Below are 25,233 nucleotides of genomic sequence, written 5' to 3' on the forward strand. Positions count from 1 at the left end.
ACTGACGCAAATCAGAACAAATATAGGGTTACAGTCTTTTAACAAGTAATATGGATTTTAAAATATACATATTTACTATGGTTAGCGCACTAGTTTTTGGGAACAAGCCATGGCACGATTCCTTGTATTTTACTCCACAGATGATTCTTATAGCCCTTTTTTGAAATGGCTGTAGCTTATTTTGATTTGCTTCGGTTGTTGCTTCCCAAATTTCTATTCCATAATTCAAGTGAGAGGAAAATAGAGATTGGTATTCAGTCCTTAGGACTGTTAAGATTCTTTATTTCCGATTAGCTAACAGTTTCATTACATACTCGAACACCAACATATAAGAGATATAGAGAGGGAAAAAAACAGTTTTAGACAGCACAGATTCAACTTGTCTTACATGTCAAAGATATAAAGCATCACAGATATGACGAACGTCGTAATTTTTATTTCCAATTTTATCACTTCCTCCAAATAAAAAATATTAAAAAAACTCTAAAAGTCACACGGATTAAACCTTCTGCACTCCAATTCCTTCACGCAGCATCTCGAATCGGACCCTTTCCAATGGCTTGGTTAATAGATCAGCTATTTGATATGTCCCGTCTATGTGTTCTAATCCAAGATCCCATTCAAAATCTCTCTCTCACGTAAAAGTGGCGGACTTCAGTACGTTTCGACTTTCGATGATACGTTGGATATTTAGACAACTTCACTGTACTTGCATTGTCAATATAGAGTGTGCGAGGGATCACTTGTTTGGATGATCCAATCAGTTCATACGGCAACCTTTTCAGTGAGAGCAATTCCTTTGCTCCTTCATGGGTTGATATTATTTCTGCTTCCATAGTGGATGTTGCCACTGTCTTTTGTAATTGACTGATTCATGAAACAGCCCCATGGGAGAGTGTTGCGACAACACCTGTTGTTGAACGCCTTGTGTCCTTGTCACCAGCATAATAAGCATCACTGTAGAGTTTTAAACAAACTGTGTTGTTCTTGTAAATAATTCCACAACTCATCATATTCTTCAGGTATCTAAAAATTCTTTTCACTCGATTCCAGTCTTGAACTGTAGGATCTTCCATTGCTCTAGCCGCTTTCTTCACTGCAAAAGCAATATCCGGATGGGAGACTGTACTCAAATACATTGCTTCACGATAAGGAACTTCGGCTGTGAACTTCTCCTTGACATCACTTTCTTCACATCCAATTGGAGTAGAAACTCCATTAGCTTCAGCCATTCCAAATCTCTTCAGAATTTCCATTGTACAGTCCTCTTGATTAATTGCTATTGACCCCTCTTCATTTTGCTGTATCTTCATATGTAAAAAGTTGTTGAGAGATCCTCTAGTTGTATGAAACTTCAACATTTCCATGAACTCTTCAATATCTGTTTTATTGCTGCCCACAACTAAACCGTCATCAACATAGAGTGCAACATATAAACAGTTTTTGTTGCTCTGACAGTAGAAGAGAAACGGATCAGTCCTACTGTTTTCAAATCCAGCTTTGTTCATGAAGTCTATGAAACGCTTGTTCCAACAACGTGGTGCCTGCTTGAGACCATACAGACTTTTCTTCAGTAAACATACAGTCCAGTATCAGCTTCAAAACCTTCAGGTTATTCCATATATACTTCTTCTAATACACCATTGAGGAAAGCTGTTTTGATGTCAAACTGATCGAGTTGGATTTTCTGTGCACTAGCTACTGCCAACAGGTTTCGAATCGTATCAAAGCGTGCAACAGGGCAGAATGTTTCTTCATAGTCAATTCCCTGCGTTTGTACATGTCCTTTGGCCACACGTCGACCCTTGAAACGTATATTCCCATATTCTGCAGTTTTCTTACACAAGACCCAACGATTCTGCAGAACCTGTGCATCACTTGGTTGCTCAACTAATACCCAAGTATTATTCTCTTTGAGGGACTTCAATTCTTCATTAATAGCCTTCAACCAACGAACTTTATTGCTAGGCTGCAAAGCTTCAGTATAAGAGCTTGGATACTTATTCCTGATTATAGGCGTTCCAGCCATGTACACATAATCTCCACTGGTAATCCAATCTGTTTTTTTCTTCTCACATTTGCTTCTTCGTTTCTCACTTAAACCTTTACTTCCTCTGGAACTTGAAATTGTGTCTAAATCTTCTTCCTCCTCACTTAATCCTTCTGTCCTTTTGTTATGACTGATTTCTGATTTCTTTTCCTTAACAGAAGTCTCATTAGGTTCACTTTGTCTAAACCTTTCATCCTGAGCAACTTCAAAGTTGGTCTGCAGATTGCATACAACTTCAGCCTTAAATTTCACATTATGACTTAGCACAACCTTCCCCTGAGGTGGAATCCAGACCCTGAAGCCATCTCAGTCATTCACATATCCAACCAGATGTCCATGCACAGCCTTGTCGTCAAACTTTGTGCGAAAATCCTTGTTTACATGCACAAATGGCTCTGAGCACTATGGGACTTAACTGATGAGGTCATCAGTCCCCTAGAACTCAGAACTACTTAAACCTAACTAACCTAAGGACATCACACACATCCATACCCAAGGCAGGATTCGAACCTGCGACCGTAGTGTTTACATGCACATAACACTCAGTTCTAAAGATTCTCAGATGATTCAGGTTGCCTACTGGTCGTCCATACCACATTTCATATGGAGGTTTGTTTTCAATAGAGGACTTCCCACTGCGATTCAAAGGGTATGTAGCAGTATTGCATGCTTCTGCCCATAGTTCTTTTGGCAGTTTACTGGGGTTCAACATAGAACGTGCACATTCCACAATAGTTCGGTTTTCTCTTTCGGTAACATCTTTTTGCTGTGGTATGTAAGGTGGGGTGAAGCAGTCCTCGAAGCCTCTGTTTGCCAGCAATTCCGAGACATTCTTGTTGTCAAATTCTTTTCCTCCATCACAAACAAACTGTTTAACAACATGACCATTCGTCTTCGCTTCATTCAAGAACTGTTCCAAGACAGTGCTAACTTCACTCTTCTACTTCAGGAGGAAAATTTTTCGAAATGTGCTGAAGTGATCTTTAAAACATACATAGTAACACGTTTTTCCAAGAGATTCTATAGTCATAGGTCCATTTACATCAGTATGGATTTGTTGAGCAGTAACCATTGGTCGATTCATTCAAGTCCTGAATGACAATCTATGCATTTACCCACGGCACATCCATCACTAAATTCTTCTTTGCACCCTTCTACATTGATGTTCATCTGCTTCAAAACACTTTTCACGTGTTGTTTGTGTTGGTGGCCAAATCTCTCATTATAAATTTGCACCGTATCTGACGATGTCACCAAGTCACTTGAACTGGTTAGAATTGTTTATATGCCCGTATGTCAAGAGCATAGAAACAATGATTGACATGACCAGTCATCATTGTTTCACCAGTCACTTTGTCTTCAGTGTGGACACTTCAGTCATCAAGTCTTGTGCAGAAACCTTTTCGTGCAGCTGCTTTTACAGAGAACAAGTGAGCACTTGCTTCAGAAACATAAAACACTTCTCTCAGTTCAGCATTCTTTGTTGAATTATTCAACTGAATTTGAATTTTCACAGTTTCATGTCCATGAGCCAAATGCTTACACCTCTTTTCTCAATAGTAAATCTTTTCAGGAACAGCAAATTTTGTATAAGATACAAAATCTTGTTTATTTGCAGTGTTGTGATTTGTGGCACCACTATCGCAATACCAACTGTCGACTTCAACACCTTTATTGACTGAGGCACCAAAAACATGTGCCAGAAATGCAACATTCTTTTCAGACTGATTGATGCAAATGTTTTTATCTTTTTCACTGAACACACTGCTGCCCAATGCCCTACCTGCCCACATTTATGACATGGAAATTTTTGTTTTGCACATTCCACATTCTTCTTCGATTTTTCACTATTGTCACATTTATTTTGCTGAATTTTCTTCTACTACTGCGTACAACAAACGTAGCTGATTCAACTGTACTTTGATCAAGCAATTCAATGGTGCACAATTTTTCAATCAGAAGATTCACACTTTGATTTTCGCACGGAATTGTGTCCCACAAGTCTTTAAAGTTGTCATTTTATTTGCCTAGCGTGGATAAAATTCGGCCATTTAAGATTCTTTCAGACAAAACATTTTCTTCGTGCTTCTGCATTTCGTCGTTCAAGTCGACAAAAAGTTTCTGTAATTTCACGACGTGAGCGCTAATATCCTCTTTGTCGTCACGATGAACACGAAAAAATGACTCTATCAACACGTTCAATCGTTGCGTACTGCTGCGCTCGCACCGCACACGTAATTTGTCCCAAATTTCACTTGCATGAGTGCATGTTAAAACGAGTTCGGCTACTGACTTCCCTAGCGCACTTGCTAATAAACTATCCGCTCTTGCATCGTCTTTCATCCACTGGTGATGTGCCGTCCTTTTTTCCACGGTCGCATCTTCTCCCACTTCAGGACACTTGTACATACCTGTGACGATGTCTTCAAGTGCATATGCTCGCAACAGCATCAATATATGCCACTTTCATTTCGCTCAGTCTTCAGGCGCTTCAAGCTTGTCCACATGTCATATAATCACCAGCGCAGGCTGCAATTTATGTTGAACACACACAAAAATAACGGGCAAATTCACGTTATTTGTTATAAATTCACGGGCGAGCGAAAACAAACACCTCACGGCTTTTCATGCGCGGTCTGGGCCCATAACCTGTTAAGATTCTTTATTTCCGACTAGCTAACTGTTTCATTACATACTCGAACACCAACATGTAAAAGAGAGAGAGGGAAAAAAAAACAGTTTTACACAGCACAGATTCAACTTGTCTTACATGCCAAAGATATAAAGCATCACATATATGACAAACTTCGTAATTTTTATTTCCAATTTTAACAAGGACAATACTGTAATTGCAGAACTTGGTAATTATATTAATGCAAATATATTCTCAGACAACTTACATGCTAGAGTGTCGATGTGTGTGCCCCATCTTTGATTGCTTTTAATTGTTAAACCTAGGAATTTTACACTAAATTCTGTTTTTTCTAATTCATTGCCTATGTATGGTTTAATCTCAACATTAAAACAACTGCTGTTAAACTCCATGAGCCATCTTTTACTACTGCTTACATATAAGTGGCTTTCATTAAAGTACTTAACAATTTCATTTGTCATGTTATTGCAGTGGTTCTATAGTTGGTTAAAGTTTTCATACATGATGGATGCACCACCCACACACAGAACTCTTTTGGAACTTTGAGTGCAATACATTATGTGATTCCACAAATCAAAAACAGAAAATTAGCATCGGTTTTCCTTATCACGAGCGTCGCTGGGGTTCGCTACTTCAGTTACTATATTTTGACAAGCCTGCCTCTTTGGTAAAGAGCTTTCCACTTCTTCATAAAGCCTAATTTCATGCGAGTTCAGAAGCTTCAAATATTATATGCTCTCCCCATTAGCACACCAATAGAATCTTCTATAATTCCTCAGTTTATCGTGTATCTGATCGAAACGATCTAGCCACACCTCCTTGCACTCTGCCTTGCCCTGAGCGATAACGGAAGTTTTATATTGAGTTCTTTAATTCCGTCTGAGAATCACACTCTATTGGAGTCTGTGGTACCATTGTTGCTTTAACAGCAGCTGGCTCTTTCTTATGGACTGGTACTCTTATTTTCATCGTTATAACGGACAGTGATCACTTTGTTGGCTGCCTTTTCAACTTCAGTTATTGTTGTCACGTGTGTGGGTACTCATCTGTCTTCTTGCGGATTCTCCCATCGCCGATTTATTCATTCGTGTTTCCACTTGCCTCTTTTACTCATCATACGTAGTCAACCATCTCTTCACTCTAGTGTCTACGTTTGATGCTGAAGTTTGATAATTTGTTACCTTTTCCCTATCAGCTTTTCGAGATAATTCTGCCTTTTCAATTACTTTATTTTCAATAATGGAATCAACAGTCTGTTCCAGTTTCTGTTCGATCCTCTCCTACTTCCTCCTCAAACAACTGGTTGTGCTTCATGTTTTTGACTGTACCTCTGCCATGTTCGGCTTAAGATGACCGATTTCGGTATTCAATACAATTATTTCTTTCTTGATTTCATCTATTTTCATGTTAACAGCTCCAGTATTAGCGTTAACAATCTTGATGGCTTTAATCTGATGATCCATTTTTCGTGATTGTGCATCAATTTTACTGTTAATTGATGCATTTGTACTTTTATTGACTCGGACTGATAATTAATTTTAACATTAATTCTTTTGAATTGAGCTTTTATTCGTTTGGACTGAGCATTGATTTTACTGGTCAACATGCTCAACAAATCGTTTATGTTTCCAGATGTTATTGGTTTTGACACAAACTCTGGTTCTTCTTTTATGGTTTCCTTGTATCCATCGTCAATGGATTTTGTTTTAATGTTTATTCCGAATTCCGTAGCATCTACAAATGCCAGGAATTCCGTTTTTGTCAGTTCCTGTGCGTCTGAAATACTAGTCGCCTCGACAATGGGTTCTGCTGCCATTGTTCTCCGTTGTTCTGTTGACTGTTCCCCTTAAGTACACTCAAATTATCGATTTCATTTGTGTTCATTATGTTGCCGGTTCTACTGATTAATGCAAGTTTAGAAATTTTGTGGCTTATTTCCACCACTTACTATTAATCTACGTGAGTGATTTCATTCACACCAAAAGGATTTAATTCGCTAAGAATCCGCATACTACAAAAATCATGGAAAAACAATACCAAATTGATATTGTCCTGCTACCAGCGGCGCCACGTGTAACCTCCCCTTCTTCATCAGCCTATTGGGCTGTGATATAAATGACCATGATTGCATATGCCTAATGAAATATTATGGTGAGTAAGGTTACTGGTACCAAAGGAAAATAATTCCTGTTAGTAGGAGGAAAGTGTGCAACAGACCCTTCTGACGGAAGAATCTGTTGTAAACCTAATCTAAATACTGATAATAATTCAGAAATGGATGGAATTTACTGCAGTCATTCACAAATCACACGGGGAAAATGGTACCACATAATATTTGATACAAAAAATACTTAACACCAAAAAAGGGGACGATTAAATGGTCAGCAGCCCGCCCGACAAGTGAATATTTCAAAATCCTAAGAAAGGTGATAGCAAAGAAAAATAAACAAATAATAACAGCATGGCAAAAAAGAAGATTGTCACGCATTTCTACAACACAACATTTCACAAGAAAATAAATTAATCAGGAATCACTAAGTTTGCAGTTACATATTCTGAAATATTAAATTCTGGAAACACAGACAAATGAAGTTGCTGGTTACATAAATCACAGACTGTACCTGAAACTTTGTTACACAAAAAATTACTATCAGTAACCTCAGCATAAATGTAGTGCAAAATTTGGAAACAAACCAGAATTCACTTTTACTTGTTGAAAGGTTGAACTGAATTTAAGCGAATGAATAAGTGATTTACTTTTAACATAAGAACAATAAAATCTGTCCTGAGCTAGCAGACATCACTCACTAAGCTAAATACAGACTAAATGAAATTGTGCAATCTTAATTTGTGCTGTATCTTTAGTCATTACTTTTTCCAGTGATATTTTACCTTACTTTAAGTAACTGAAGTTAATATTCAAAACTGCAAATTAGTTAAGCCTCTGTTATGCAGTACAAGAATGAACAGTTACTGAGGCAGCAAAATTTAGACCGAAACTGGTCATTAGCAAACAAACAAAACTGGCAGCAAATAGTTAATCAATTTTCACACTTTTACGACACTTGGTGATTGCATGGAAAGGAAAGGGACCTTGCTTGGTAATAATGACTGAGGACAATGACAACACAGGTGCCCTACAAGTCTTAACTGTTGCAGGTAATATACAAGAAAGTTAGTCATTAAAGTTTGTTAAAGAAATGCCAGGGGTAATGCCTATACAGTGTTAGTTATACTCTGTCAGTTAACAGTCTTACAATGTTGTACCTATGTGGATGAGAAAGAATAGCTGATGACAGTGCTGTTGGTAGGGAACCACGAGTTGTCTCCAGAGCCATGGATTGTTATGTGACAGGCAATACTTTAAATGCGAACATTTTTGGTTAGGCTTTACTGTGTTTTTTATTGATATTAAGTGAAACAACAAGTTTAGTGTTACCAGTCATTGTTTATTTATCACCACGGTGCGTTTCAAAGGTTTAAACCTCCATCATCAGGTGGATTTACATTTGTTAGTATTACATTTGTGTGTGTGTGTGTGTGTGTGTGTGTGTGTGTGTGTGTGTGTGTGTGTGTGTGTGTGTGTGTGTTGTGTTACGATTTTTTGGAGGAACTTGTGGCAGTGCCTAGTGGAGGAAACAATACACTATTTCGGAACATGGGTTTCGCTTCCTTTTGACAAAAAATCAAACTTATATCTAATATTAAACATAAAAGAACTAAAATAAAGTACCCCCAGTGGTCACAGGTTCCTTTCGCTGTCATAACACATCACATGTACACTGTCATACTTCGTAAACAAATATGGAGTCAGGAAACTATTGGGTGCAAGGATCGTATAGCAGAAGAGATAACATTATAGCAACATACAAAGAATGTACATAGTAACAACATTATAAATATGGATTTGGAGGTATTTGTTTTGAGGTGTCGAATACATGGGTTGGAATAAATACTTCAGGTTGTATATAAATCCGATTTTGACACGTTAAAATAGCTTAAACTTCATACTCATTTATACAATCAGTTGAAATGTTAAAATAGCTTAAACTTCGTACTTGTTTATACAATCAGGTGAAATGTTGCAAACTTTAAGTACAATAATCATATTGGCTACAGTGGTAAAATTATACATAAATAACAATTTTGATTGGGATTAATAGATAGATATGAAAGGCTGGAGGCAGAGGGAGAGGAAGAGAAAGAGAAAGTGAGAGGGAGAGAGATGGTGGAAAGAGTGATTGTATGAGAGCAAACATTACATGGCAAGGGATCTTAAGATTATATCTGTTACATGTAATAACTGCCTAAATGTTGGAGTAATACATTGGTTAACGCTTTAAAATATGCAGATGGATTTACAATTTGTGCCAGTAGATGTTATATATATAGTTTCAAGCTGACAAGGGGTAAAAGCTGTTGGTGTGATGATATATATGTAAATGAGGTCAATTTCTTGTGCTCTCAGCAGCTGTCATAGTAACATAACTAAATATTTATACTGTCATCTGTTTGGTGTGAATTTTAGGTTTTCATTGGAGTTGTTGAATAACTGGTTCAACTCACTGATATCTTTAGTGCCTTTGATTAAAATGATGGTATCATCTACATATCTGAAATAGTAGATGATATTTTTGAGGAGGTGGTGATTGGAATTCAGTATTTTGTCTTCTAAGTTACTTATAAATATTTCTGCTAGCAATCCAGGAAGATTCGAGCCCATTGCCAGACCATCTGCTTGTTTGTGATTTTATTTTTAAATTTAAAATAGTTGTGTGAAAGTATGAATTCAAAAAGGTCAGATATTTATAAGTAACTTGGAAGACAAAATCCTGAATTCCAATCATCACCTCCTCAAAAATTCATCTACTAATACAGATATGTAGACGGTGCTGTCATTTTAATCACAGACACTAAAGATGACATCACTGAGTTGAACGAGTTATTCAACAGCTCGAAACAGTTGACAGTATAAATTTCTTATACATTACCATTAGAATAAAGAATAACAGATATCAGTTTGAAATTTATCAGAAGCCTACCACAACACACACTACAGTCCACGACTCCTCTAGTCACCCCACAGCCAACAAAATGGCAGCATTCCAGTACATGATCAATAGAGCTATCCAACTACCATTCTCTGGAGACAAATGTGATCAAGAAATTGAAATAATAAAACAAACAGCTATTGCAAATGGTTATAACAGCTCCATAGTAGACACCCTAAAACACACAATAATGGCAAAGCAATCACAACATAAAAAACAAAAAGAACATAACATCTTTCATACAATACTCTTTCTAGGTAACATTTCATATCAGATTGCCAATGCCTTCAAACGAAAAGGCATAAGCATATCGTTTACCAGAGACAACAAGATTGGACAGAAGCTACCCCACAACACCAGCACACGAAAGCCACTTCATCACATAGATATGTACAAAATTGAATGTTTGGACTGTGACTGACTCTACGTAGGCCAGACAGGCAGATCATTTGAGATTAGATTCAAAGAACACACAGCAGCACTAAAAAACAAAAAAAAATACCACACACCAGCGATGCCACCCACTTGCATGAAACAAAACACCATGTTAACAACACAAGTATATTTTAAAGCATTAACCAATGTATTACTCCAACATTTAGGCAGTTATTTACATGTAACATATAATCTTAAGACCCCTTGCCATGCAAGGTTTGCTGTCACACAATCACTCTTTCCACTATCTCCCTCCCTCTCACTTTCTCTTCCTCTCCCTCTGCCTCCAGACTGTCATATCTATCAATTAATCTCAATCAAAATTGTAATGTATGTATAATTTTACTGCTGTAGCAAATATGATTATTGTACTTAAAGTTTACAACATATCACCTGATTGTACAAACAAATTTGAAGTTTAATCTATTTTAACTTTACACCTGATTGTATATACGAATATGAAGTTTAAGCTATTTTACTTGTCAAAATCGGATTTATATATCACCTGAAGTATTTATTTCAAAGCATTTATTTGACACTTCAAAACAAACACCTCCACATCCATATTTATAATGTTGTTACTCTGTACATTCTTTGTGCTTTGCTATAATGTTATCTCTTCTACAATCCTTGCACCAAATAGTTTCCAGACGCCATATTTGTTTACAAAGTATGACAGTGAAAGGAACCTGTGACCATTGGAGGTACTTTATTTTACTTTCTTGTGTTTACCATTACATATACATTTAATTTTTTGTCAAAAGAAACAGAAATCCATGTTCTAAAATAGTGTATTGTTTTCTCCACTAGACAGTGCCACAAATTCCTCCAAAAATCGTAACACAAAACACACACACACACACACACACACACACACACACACACACACACACACACACACACACACACACGTCATACTAACAAATGTAAATCCACCTGATGATGGATGTTTAAGTCTTCAAAACGCGTTCTGGTGATAAATAAATAGTGACTGGACAGGCAATAGTAAGAACTGCAGCTTCTTCCGTGTGTCCATACCGACTGTGCTCTCAATACTGGCAGGTTAATACAGTTGGTGCACCTACACTGCACACTGGGTCTTCAGGAGCGCCTAACAAACACTTCCACACTCTTTCAAGACTCAAGCTGCTGCTTTAATCTCTGCTCGTTGCGCAACAGAGAGTCTTCTTACACAAAGATAAGAAATGGCACACCTACTGCTACTTCGTTGTTGCTATCGATACATTGAAACAAAGTTCTCTAGGCAATTACCCAACTATTTACAATATTTACATTATAATTAAATCAATTATATACATTCACAAATAAATAAACTATTACATCGTTTATGTATTAAATATAATTCCTGTAATAAAGCTTACAGATTCAGAAATAGCAGTGTATTACAAGTTATCAGCATGGTGCAAAAGTTATTTCATCTGCACTGTCGATGTTGCAAAATGTAGAAACATGCCTATCAACATTTGTTTATTTTGCACAACTCGTTATTGGTATTGTGATTTTTTCCATTACCGTATTAAGACCTGATTGTCATTTCACTGTATTTGCTCATTTCTTACCTACATTAATATTTACATATACATGCTAAGTTTATTTAACTTGTTCTTGACAAGTTCAGTAATGTCAATTTCAGTTTGCTTTGTAGTGAATCGAAGTTGATGTTTCAATGACTTACTGCTCATTGTACTATGCTGAGCATATTGAATGTACTTTCACAAATATGTATCAATCTGAAAAATAATTTAATTTTAATAGCCAATTCAATGAGTTTTGGATACTGACGATGTGGAAGGACGTCAAACATTGTGGCATCTCTTACCATTGCAGATAGCATGAATGGATCATCACTTCTAACACTCACAAGCGTCATTTTCATTGAATTATTAAAGAAAATATCATCCAATTATAGAGATATAAATTCTATAAGTTTCATATCAGAAATAGTGTGTTCCCTTTTTTGTAAGCTTATATTCAAATTATTTAAGTGATTTGTAAAATCCGTTAGGAGTGCTAAATCTGATAAACAAATGGAATACTTCAGTTTATTTTCAAATTCTGTGGTATCCTGTTTTACTTCTATATTCGAAAACTTGTAAAGTTCTCTTCTAATAGCAAAAAAAAAAAAAAAAAGCTAAACATTTTCCTGCAATAAGCCAGCGGATTTCGGATTGAGAAAGTATGTCTCTCTATCCTTCGTCAGCTCCTTCCAAACTGTTCAAATTTTCAGTAAGATGATAATAGGTTTCCTCTATGTATTACTAGTATATTCGAAATTTTGTATTACATCTTTCACTGTTGACAGCTTCCTGATACTTTTCCCACTTAGTGCTTTGTGGTCAATAATTCAATGAAAAGTTAAACAATTCATTCCGTTTTTTCCCTTTATTGACCAATGAAGCCATTTTCGCTATCGAACATAACTGGTGCACTATCTATACGAACTATAGAGCATTTTAGAAAACTTCCTCAAACTTCCTCAAACTTTTTAGCAGCATTAAAAATATCCAAACCTTTTGTTCCAAGCAACAGAATTAAAGTGAGTAAATCACTATGTAGTGCAGACCAGCAAACGAACAGTGGGCTTTAGTGAAACCAAGGTGGCATCATATTTGGAGGAAGAAGCACTCGTTAGAGGGGATGTCTGATGAGTCACACTTTTCCAGGCCTTGTATAAACTGTTTACTTTGTACTAGTAATATTACTTAAGATATGCCTGGCTAGGGAGTGATAGGTCTTTATTCATCTCAGTTAGCAGATTGATATGTGGGTCAGATTCTAATGCTAGTGTTTGTTTTTGCTGGTCGTATTTCATTTTCTTGGAAAGGAAAGGGACCCTGCTTGATAACAATGACAACACACGTCAGGAGTGGTGAGGAGCTACCACATTGCTAAAGACACAGAGAAGGCAACCAAGCACTTGTGTGGGGCAGGTGGACCATTTTAATACTCTGATGGAGGAGAGGGTCAGATTCAAAGGACATGGTGTGTTAATTTTGTCATGTTTTGTTAAACTTCATAATATCTCCAAAATGGCTGTTTATTGAAAGCATTAATGTACGTTTTTATTTTGCACTTTTGGAGTGTGTAACTGTTGCTTATGTGGAGCACAAGGAAGGATCTTAAATATTCAAAAATTTCAATTACTTTTTTTTAATTTCTTGATATTATTTTTCTTTTGTATGATATGCTACTTTTCAAAGTATGATGTGTACTGTATGAATTGTTCAGTGTTATTCCATGGTATTTATGAAATATGTTTCTTTGCACTGATTTTTGTGGCGACTTATCTGCAACAGGCCAAATTATAAGTAATGATGATGATGAGGCCCATACTCCGAGGAGCATAGGGATCAATGCGGGAGACCTGCACCGCCAACTAGGCAAGATCCTAGTGTAGGTGGTTTGCCATTGCCTTCCTCTGACCGAAATAGAGATGAATGATGATGATGATGATGATGATGAAGACAACACAACAACACTCAGACATCTCAAGGCAGGGAAAATCCCTGACCCCACCGTGTATCGAACCCGGGACCCCATGTGCGGGAAGCGAGAATGCTACTGCAAGGCCACAAGCTGTGGGCATAAGTGAGTAGTGGGCGATAGTGAAACATAGGAAGTGATTGCCTCTCATATGAATCTCTGCATGTAATATTACTACAGTATGGTTTTGTGTGATTTTGTAATACCTTTGTAGTTGATATCTTTTGGGAATGTCTATGGCTTCACACACCTTCAGCACATGTGTATTGTCAGTAGTTTTCTTTTTACTTTTAAGAGAGACAGAATGTGTTGTAATGTGAAGACAGTGTGGATTGTCAGAAACAAATTTTTTTCATGAAGTTCGTGTTATTATTTCGATTTGTGGTGCGAATTTGTGTTGACATAAGGTGAACTATAAAGAAGTAGCATTGAAATTTAAAGTTTATGCTTGATTATTGAATGTTGTGACAAGACCCGAGTGAATGATGTACAATGGAATAATATTTGAAGGGGAGTGAGCTAGCTACAATCCTGACTGGCTAGTTCCAAGACATAGCATTTACTGATGAGTTTTGTCACTGTTATGCAGCATGGGCCATATATTACCATTATGTGAATATTAATGTCTCTTTACTATTTTCTGCCATACTGGCTTTGACCATTTTGTTTTGAGAAGTGAACAGTGAATACTTCATACGACTAGTCTATTTGCAGCTCATGCTGAGAAACATGTAGGATCTAATGTATTATGTTCTTAAGTGTATAATAATGTTAACTGATTTACATTGTATTACTTCTTCTTTGTAGACAATAATTTAAAAATTGCTTTCAGTTCAAATGTACAGCACTTAATAAATCCTTAGTACAATAAATAAGCATTTATCTCACCTGCAGATAATGTTACTTCTTCTTCCTTAGTTTTCATATCTAACTTCTCCACAGTAAAGTCTTATTTCATTTCATGTGCACCACACAAGAGGACATGTGACAATAAAAACATAATAAATACTCATTGCTAAATTATTCTTAGATTCATGTTGTATTTCAATTTTTGATTCATTGTTATTCCTTACATGTTCACAAAATACTGCACAGTTACCACTTGAGATGATTCTGGGTGGCAAAAATCGTATAAAAAGTCTTAATGTAGACTTCATTTCAGTATAAAACTTGTCAACTATTCTTCCAAACTTTTGACATCATTGTCTCAAAAATATTTTTTTAATCGTTGGATAGCCAAATGTTTACTCTCGCCAAATTACCAGCTATACTTAAAGATCATTGAGAGAGTTTAAGATCCTAAATTTTGAAGTTGTAGGACACTCACTTAGTAAGTAAGGCTTTCTTAATAATTGTCGCACTCCATAATATGTATTATTAGTATTTCTATTTGATATTTATTAATATCTGCTGTCAGTATTTGTGTGTCACATCCTGTAATAATCTTCTGCTATACGTGTATATGCTAGACAAATACATGCTAGTGAGAATGCCTTGCATTTTCCCTGGCTACGAGGCACTGCACCATCGTAGTCCAAAGCCACAAAATTCTAAAGTGATTCTGGTATTATTAAATATTAAATATTATTCACAACTGAAGCAACCTCTCTCAATCTGTGACATATAACCGAATTCTCGCTGTTTCTTTATTGTACTACACATAAGCTTTAAATAGTAGTAGACCTGCTGTAGTATACAGCTCTTTGGGCCAAAATATACTATTTATATGTATACTATTCATGTGTTATCATCAACACTGCATAATGAAGTTCCAGTTCCAATTTGTGTAGCAGCAACAGAAGATATCGTTAATTGCAGAAGACAGCAACTTATCTTGAGTAATCTCTTAGTAACAGGAACATACTTACCTGCCAGTAGTTAGTGTAAATAGTAAGTTGTTAGTAATAACAGACGAAGATATATTGTCAATAATAACTGAAGTTAGCAAATTCTCAATAACAGCTATCACTCGTAAAATCTCAGTCCTAACGAGAGGTGGTAAATTCTCAGGACTAACTGAAGATATTAGTTCATCACTAGTAAGTGACAACTGCGACTGATCAGTGTTAACAGAAGATGAGCCACTATCTGTGAGAGCAAGATGGCAGACAACGTTAATAGCGAGCTTTAGCTCTTCAAATACAGTTTAAGTTTCACAGTTTGAAAAATATATGTAAGACGTGGAAATCTCGGTTTGTAGAGTGATTGTAAGTGTATTGCGTGTCACATTATCAACAGTATAGCGGAAGAAAGGATAGTATAAGTAGCAAAACAAACCAAGATGGCAACTGCAAAAATAGTCCGACGAATAGAGTTAAAACTGTGAATATGAGTGAGTAATTAGAACTAATGTGATTAAATCAGTGTGACAGGAAATGCATTTACCGTTCTAATGACCCAAAAAGTAGATTCGGGAACTATTGTTACAGTCTCAGTGACGAATTTAATTCAAAACATAGTGTGTGCACCATCAACATCGTAGTGTGATCAGTCTGGAAATATGACAGAAATAACAAATCAAAGCTACTGGTATTGCAAAAAACATATTACAAAAGGTGTGATCTGCATAAAGTGCAGAGTGGTACACCATTACAGTTTTAGTTCAAAAAAAATGGTTCAAATGGCTCTGAGCACTATGGAACTTAACATCTATGGTCATCAGTCCCATAGAACTTAGAACTACTTAAACCTAACTAACCTAAGGACAGCACACTACACCCAGTCATCACGAGGCAGAGTAAATCCCTGACCCCACTGGGAATCGAACCCAGGAACCCGGGTGTGGGAAGCGAGAACGCTACCGCACGACCACGAGCTGTGGACACAGTTTTAGTGGCGCTAGCCGAAGCCAAAAAGTCTGGCTGTGTCGAAATTTTTACAGAAAAGAATGAAGCCTACAATCTGACATAAATGAACTATTTTCGCGGTTACTTGAGATACAGAGCCTAAAAGGCAAATATCATACGCTGGTGAAGATTAACCAGTGTTTAAATGCAGAAATCGCAAGATTTTAACGAATCCATGTTCGATATACACGAGAAGATAAACAGTAAAGATTATAAAGACGAAATAATAGTTTTTCTGTTAGGAAAAGTTCGTGATTTACATCACAAAAACAATGTAGTTAACACTCCAGAAACCACAACAATTAATATTAATTGTAGGTTGTTCTTAGCAGAGTATCATTGACAGTTACCAATACGTTGGAGGACAAATGTATAACTTTTAGCTTTTTTTAATTTTTGAGTCCTTTTTTACAATGTCTTACAGCTATTTAACACTGGGACTCAAGATAACGTTATTGGGATTGGTAGGGTAAATGTATAATCTCAGTTTTGCGTTCTGAATCTGTGTATTACAGAAGCTCATACGCTGGTGTAATAATAAATGTATTCTCATACAGTTCTTTTAGTAGTGGAATCTACTGAACCAGTTCCTGTCGTTGTTGAAGCACAGGAAAGCTTTGCATTTTTGGCTCAGAACAAAAGTGTTGTTTATTGCAAATTTTGCACCTTCCTCTTGTGTTATTCCACTGAGGAAAGTGCTCAATTTTGTCCTTTTGGCATTCTGACACTGGAGTTACTGTATTAGCAGGTTTCTTGAATTTTCTGGACATATCTTCAATACTTGGAAGTCCCCTCATGAACTTTCATTGTCCAGCAGATTTTATTTATTTTTTTTTATTTAGCGTATGGCTATACATGCAACATAAATACATCAAGTGTTAGACATTAAAATCTTATAACAATCATAAATATAATTTATGTTTATATTGGTCAGTTAAAAGGTTATAGCGAGGTTTGAGATCCATTCTAGCGCCGATGGTGATGCCTCCAGCAGATATCAATGCACTTACAAGATTATCTTGAAACTATCTGAGAGAAACATGTTTTTCATACAGGGCCTTGCAATTTTCTCTGTATTTCAGCCAGCTATTGACAACAGCTGTTGTCATCGTGTGGCAGAAGATATACAAATACCATCTTCTGGATTTTGTGTGATATTTGCATAGTGATGTCAAAATATCATAAAGATCTACTCCTCCCATGTTACAATTGTAAATTTGGACAATGGATGCTCTTGGGACAAGAATATGCTCTTTGATACTCCTATCCCATCTTTTTGCCATGTCCTTTAGCTCTACATCTGTTAGTGAAGATAACAATGTAACACATATGTTATCACACCATTTCACAAATGACAAACTTGCTGTGGTGTGAACTTGTGAAGCTGTAGTACTGTGTCCTTGCGCTTTCACCTGCTTTTCGTCAGGAATAGGACATTGTTTGAATCTTCCGGCTCTTATTGTGACTGTATAATAAATACCCCTCTTCAGAGTGCTCTCAGCAACATGATACAATATCTGCATAAATCCTAAAAAAGCGTTTGTCTTCCAATGCAGCAGTTAGCTTCATCACAACATTGCAACCAAGACCTTTCCCAAGTACGTGCTTTGTTGCCTTGAAAGGTGCACATCGGTAAACATCAAAATCATACAGATATCCTGAGGAACCAGCTCTAGCTCATATTTTGAATCCCCTTCTTGTTGACTTTTGTATATATTGTGAAAGACTACTGCATCCTTTGAAAGGGATCGTTATTTTGTCAACACACTGATTCTGTCCAGGCAGTTTTCTCAGGCAAGCTTGTGAGAACAAAGTAAGCCTAGGGTGAATTTTCTGTAGCTTATCATCTTGCTGTGTTAGTTCAATAACAATAAGATCGTTCTGTAAATGCAACAGAGATACTAGTTTCTGAAAGTGGCTTTGAGCCATTATATCAGAAACTAGATTATATGCCATTTGTTTTTTCCAATAACATCGCACACTAGGCATTTGAGCTAAGCCCATTCGCAAAGAAATACCTAAAATCTGCTATCATAATGTTAATAGTTGTACCCAATTTCTGAACACTATAAATATTATTTTGTTGAACACATGAGTGGCAGCATTTCATGTGTCACAAGAGATCTGAAGTACTGCAAATTGGTCAACACTTCTTCAGGTTCGTCTTCTGGTAGCTGCACAAATGGATGAATTTCTGGAGTAAAGTCACCATTGATCCATGACAATTCTGTATCTTCTGGAACATCCTCAGGATTTATTGAATCAAAAACAGCCGACTCTTGCAACACCTCTGAAGTAGAAGTTTGTCTGCTGTTATGATACGTGCTACCATTAATCGGAATTTCATCATCATCGTCCTCATCATCAAGGTCAAAAAATCATTCTCATCGGGATTATTTAGAATCTCCAGAATGTCATCAATCGTTACTGGAAGTAAAAGAAAATGCCTACACGTCACAATATGAACATTCATAAACATAACCCTAAATGCCATTGTTACATATACATGGCATGAGTTCATTTCAATATTCCTGGGGTATTTCAATACGCAAAACCAAAAGAATACAAAGAATTGGTTCACTAGCACTTATAAAGAGAAAATATTTAATATATACTGATTAAAACATATTGTCCACTCAAAGAGAGGATCCCACACACCTTGCACGAAATGATGGCCGACCAACTTCTGCCCTGGAGCACATGAGAAGCTACAAACATGGTCAAAGATAATATTTCTGTAGTAGTTCCAATTTTTCCTCACAAAATGCGCAGCATGGCTTGTACAAATGTGTAACAGTGATCACTGGTGAACTAGAACTGGCTAAAGACCAGTAAAACCCATGTAAAACTTAGCAGCAGAAAGCAGAAGGGGAACATATAGTTTTAAGTGTGCATCCTAAAGCAGCCAAAATAAGAGTCTGTGCGACAACAATGGACATGGAATCACTGACTTTCCACTAAATTATCACAATTTAAATGTCATCTCTAACATAAAACCAGGGGCACCCATGCATGAAACTGTTAAGAAGTTAGCGCCACACAAGATACCCAGTATCATGTTATTATTCGTGGTGACAGTTATGTTTATGGCCATGAATTGAACACTGCTGTTAACAGATTGAAGGATGCACTGCATACAGTAAACAACGAAAGTGTAATTATTATAGGAACACTAAACAGATATGGTATAATACCATCTTCTCGTGTAAACCGCGAAATTGTCAGAGTAAACAGTCAGTTTCGTGAACAGGAAAATAAATTTTCTTGTTGTAGGATTCCTGAATAAGCAATGCTTCAGAAGATGGAGTATCAACTTAAATATTCGTGGAAAAGAACTCCTCTGCTGTAAGATTAATCAAATAATCGAATTTATGTGCACAAGTAAAGATATAGTCTCAGCTACTGTATCAACTAAAAACTTTGAAATCAGTCAATTAGTTACAGCAGATTCTACAACAAAATCTAACACTCCATCAGAAAAGCAACCACAACACCAATGCTTGCGCCAATACTATCACTCATGGCACCAGAAGATAATTCTCCAGAATCAGCAATGAGCTCTCCCCGAATCAGAAACAATCACAACAATATCAGCAGTAAACAGTCCAATAAGAGCTCAAACAACAGCAACAACAATAATCCAGTAGGAGAAAATAACAGCTCAAACAACAACAGCAACACCACCAACAAATAATCTAGCAGGAAAAGCAATAATTAATCCAGCACCAAGACAGTCAACACCAGCTTCAAAGTAACCTTCACCTGTTTCAGCACTCAGCTCTCCACTAACTGCAACATTCCCAGTAATAACAATGTTACCCAATCAAAAAACAGCACCGACAGCAGAAGTTATTCCTTTGTCAACATAATCAACAGTAAAATCAGCTCCAGCCACCCCATCAGCAACCAAATCAAAGACTTTGTAGTGCCAAACAGAGGATCCCACATACCTTGCACTAAATGATGCCAAACAACCTCAGGAAAACAGAGACAAGTATGTGTTCACACATAATCAACAATTTTAAATCAAAATGTACAGGGCTTATGTAGTAAGCTAGGTGAACTAGAAGTCTTGTTAAGTGACAGTCTAAGTCAAATATATGATGACACTTCCTGTCAAATGAAAACTGTGTGCCAGACTGAGACTCGAAATCGTGATCTTTGCCTTTCATGGGCACGTGCTCTGCCGACTGAACTAGTGAAGCACGACTCATGTCCAGTCCTCACAGCTTTATTTCCACCTTCCAAACTTCCCAGAAGTTCTCCTGCAAAAACTTGAGGGACTAGCACTTCTGGAAGAAAGGATGTTGCGGAGATATGGCTTAGCCACAGCGTGGCGGGTGTTTCCAGAATGGAATTTTCACCCTACAGCAGAATGTGTGGTGATATGAAACTTGCTCGCAAAAGGCAAAGGTCCCGAGTTCGAGTCTCGATCTGGCACACAGCTTTACTCTGCCAGAAAGTTTCATATCAGTGCACACGCCACTGCAGAGTGAAAATTTCATTCTGCAAATATCTGTTATTTGCGTAAGTGAACGTTAGTTACATGAATCACAAATATGTACAGCACCTCTTCCCAGTTTTTAAACCATTAGTAACTTTTGCAAAGAAAAGCACAAATGTCGAGGTCTGAATATTTATGTAAGAGAAAATCTCAGTTCTAAAATGAAGCTAAGCTATGTTAAGTGTCTAGAAAAGGAATTTGAATATTATGTCTGTGAAATGACAGACTGTGGTCTTATAATAGGTCACTCTCTGGAAATATTCCCTTATTTTTTAAAAATATAGAGGATCCAATGAATAAATTGAGAAAACAGGTCAAAATGCACAATTGTGCTGGGAGGTTTCAACATCAACTTTAGAAGTAATAATAGTACACAAAAGGACAAGTTACTAAATCTCTTTACCTCATATAATCTCAAAGCTACAGTAGCCGATATCATCAGGTATGGAGATGGGTGCAAGACAATATCTCATCAGATGTTTATTAACAAACAGACCTGTAATTCTGATGTTGAAGTAGCAGATAAAAAACATGCCAGTGTGAAATATATAGAAATGAGATGTATTAAGAAAGTATCCATATGATTTTTCATAACCTCTTGCAGAGTGTTAAATGGGACATAAACCCAAACAAAACTATAGATACTAAATATGATTCATTTTTCACAAAATATAAATACTGCTTTGATGTTGCCTTCCCTCATAGAAAAACAGTTACCACCCAAATATAATTGATGGCTAACTGCAGGAATTAGGAAATCTACAGGCGATCTTAGGAATCTCAGAAGGCTTACAAACTACAGTGCAGAGCTAAAGCCACATCTTAGATGCTACATAAAAGTCTACAGAAAGGTTATAAATTCAGTAAAAAAGCTGAACAATGATTTAACTATCAGAAAAGGTAGCAATAAAACCAGATCCATTTGGAATGCCATAAACTATCACACAGATAAATACAAATTGACAAACAAAATTCCCATTATAAAAAAGGAAGAAAAAGATGTTAAAACACAACAAAAATATTGCTAAAATATTTAATGACTATGTATCAAAATTGCTCAAAATCTTACCACAAACTCAGGAAACTCAAAAGTTACCAATATAAATATTCCTATAAATGAAAGAACAATCTTTTCATACCCTAAGCTGAAAAATAAAATGACTTGTGAATGTGTTGGCATTCCTGATGGTGTCATAAAACTTTATATATTATTAATGTATCCTTTAAAACTGGTGAATTCCCTTCTGCACTTAAAGAAATCATTAATAAAGCCATATTATACAAACTACTATACATATGATGTACAAAATTACAGACCATTGTCACAACTATCAGGTTTTGCTAAATTTATTGATAGGATAATGTATGAGAGACTGTTGAGTATCCTGAACAGATGTAAAATTCTTACCAATGCACAGAATGGTTTCAGGAAAAACAGATCTACTATTACAGCTGTGTATCACTTCCTAGAACAGGTTTTAATTGCAATAGATAATGATGACTTAAACTGTGGAATATTTTTCGATCTATCCAAGGCATTTGAGCTCATTAACCATGACATATTGCTAGAGAAGCTGAATTGCTATGATGTGGATGGAAAAGCATACAATTGGTTGAATCACATCTGTGTAACAGGTATCAAAGCGTTGAAATTACACATAGTGGCGAAAATGTTACTAAGCATATAAGAAAATTAACTGTAGTGTACCCCAAGGCTCCATTTTAGGCTCTCTGCTCTTCTTGGTTTTTATATAGACTTTCCAAACTATCTAACAAGAGCTGAATCAATACTTTTTTCAGACAATACGACCCTCTTTATCAGCTGAGTGAAGCTGACATACAAGAAAAAAACTGCAACAACAAATGAGGCAGCAGAATGGTTTGTGGATAACTGTTTGGTTATAAATGACAAAAAACACATGGATATATTTTAGGCACGTAAGTACAAAGTAAAAAATAACATATGAATAGAAAAATAGAATCAGGGAATTGTATGACAGAACAAACATATTTCACAAAATTTTTAGATGAATGATTGGACGAAAATTTAAGATGGGAAAGAAATGTTGAATTAGTGAATAAAAGAATTAGTAAATGCTGTTATATGTTAAGAAAAGTTAAAGAATACTGCAATTCTGAAACAGTATTATGTGCCTACTACTCTTATATACATAGCCTTATAAGGTATAGTATTATATTCTGAGGGACTACAGGATTTAAGAAATCGTTTAAGCTACAAAAGAGAGCCATTCGAATTCTCAAGGGGATTCCCACAGAGCGCCATATAGAGAGCTCGATAAAGAATTAAAAACTTTGACCCTCACTAGTTTATTCATTTACGAATGTTTTCTTACGCCACACCAAGAATTCTCTGTTCTAAACAGTGAAGTACATAACTATAAAAGCAGAAACAGGCAAGATTTTCATAGACATTCATTCAGAAGCCCTATACCAAAATAGTTTGATGTATGTTCCAAAAATAACGTTCAATGCTTTCCTTAAAGAAAGAGAGAGAGGGGGGAGGTGAAGATGGACAGAGAGAGGGGAAGGGGGAGATGGAGAGAGAGAGGGGAAGGGGGATATGCACAGAGACAGGGGGGAGAAAGAGATCAGGACTTGTATTCAATACCCATACATATTACATAAGTGTGCTTTCTCTTTTCTTTCTTTTCCATTTAAGCAGACAGAGTCACAGCAAAGCACAACCAGGTAGAGCTGGTTGTTAATGAAAGCGGAACGTGTCTATGTTGAAGGCTTTTCAACATGCAGTACACTAGAGGAAATAGAACGGAACAAATTTTTTCACATTTTTGGATTTTTATCTCATTATAAAATTTGCAATCTTCTGAATAAAATGGAAGTATTTTATTTTATTTTTTAAATATAATACACACCAGTTGAAAATATTAAAATTTTTATGTGCATTTACTTCAAGATCTAATAAAATCGGTAATTTTTTATATAGAAGGCTGTGTTATAAAGGTTAACAGTATTGTTCATATCCAGAAGAGGATGGGCACAGGTTGAGGAAGTTGAAACAAAGTTTGAGAGACAAGAAACTTTCTGATGGTAAAACCATAAGAGGCAGGCTGACAGACAAAATGATTGATGAACTACAGCAGTATTATGGGATGGACATTATAAATAATTCTGAGTACCGGTATTTGATGAAAATGAAGAAGGCAGTACAGGTTACCTCCTTCCACAGACTGTCAAAGACTGATGAAAAACCAATACACCACTTTTGCCCTCCTGTACCAGTACTGAAACAGTTCATACAGCCATGAACATTCCATCCCAGCAGAAGTCATGGATATTGTAGAACCTATTTACAGAGACGTGGTAAATCCTGCATGATTGAAGAAGTGTCTACATGGTCAGACTCAAAATCCCAATGAGTCATTCAATAATCTTATATGGACTCGCTTACCAAAAAATGTTTTGTTGGAATGAAGACACTAAAGTGGAGGGAGGGGGGGGGCAGTGATCCTGTTTTTGCTTTTAATGATGGCAACATTGGTAGGGTAAAAATGCTACAGCATATGGGAATTAAACCTGGAACAAACTGCATCAGAGAACTTAAACGGGTGGACAAGGTTCACATTGATAAAGCAGAGTATGCAGCACAGTTAGCCACTAAGGAGTCCAGAAATCAGAAAAGAAGAGAAGGAATCAAGAGGATGACATAGAGTTTTGGTGCAGGGTGCCACTGAGTGACTGAAAATAAAAAATTAAGTATATATTAAGTGAATTACAGTCCTTTGAAACTTTAGAAACCGTTCCCGAAAATTTACATTTTCGGTTGCATTTTCCCCTAAATCTCAGAAACCACTTTGAGTAGAGTATCCAAATTTTCTTGGAGTGATAACATACATATCCTGTGTCTACTCAACTAAAAGAACAACTTAATGTTATGTATAATTAAAATTATTTTTGAGTGATAGCGCGTCCAACTTCCCTTAAGACAGAGTGAACAATAACAACACGTTCATCAAGCCCAGAGGTGTCACTGATATGGAAACGTCAGTGACTAAATAAGTAACAGTCTGTGCAGGCACAGCATAAAACCTCAGCACCACTCTCAGCTTGGTGAACGAGTTGTTATTTCAGATTCTTTCTGTCTTAAGAGTACTGCAACATTAACACTTTTCGCTTTTATTGACAAATCATAAGAAGTGGTAATTACGAGT

General features: G+C 36.4%; 1 protein-coding gene across 1 annotated transcript; it reads right to left on the bottom strand.

Annotated features, from left to right (window-relative positions):
• Positions 1-872: 872 nt before the first annotated feature.
• Positions 873-1,508, bottom strand: LOC126234992 (uncharacterized). The gene has a single exon (XM_049943728.1). The coding sequence runs from the start codon at positions 1,506-1,508 to the stop codon at positions 873-875; it is 636 nt and encodes a 211-aa protein (XP_049799685.1).
• Between the last annotated feature and the right edge of the window lie 23,725 nt (positions 1,509-25,233).

Source organism: Schistocerca nitens, chromosome 2, assembly GCF_023898315.1.
Source record: "Schistocerca nitens isolate TAMUIC-IGC-003100 chromosome 2, iqSchNite1.1, whole genome shotgun sequence".
NCBI classification, from domain to species: Eukaryota; Metazoa; Arthropoda; class Insecta; order Orthoptera; family Acrididae; genus Schistocerca; species Schistocerca nitens.

Excerpts from the sequence above, each read along its gene's own strand:
- LOC126234992 (XM_049943728.1), bottom strand. The coding sequence starts at position 1,508 with ATGAACAAAGCTGGATTTGAAAACAGTAGGACTGATCCGTTTCTCTTC.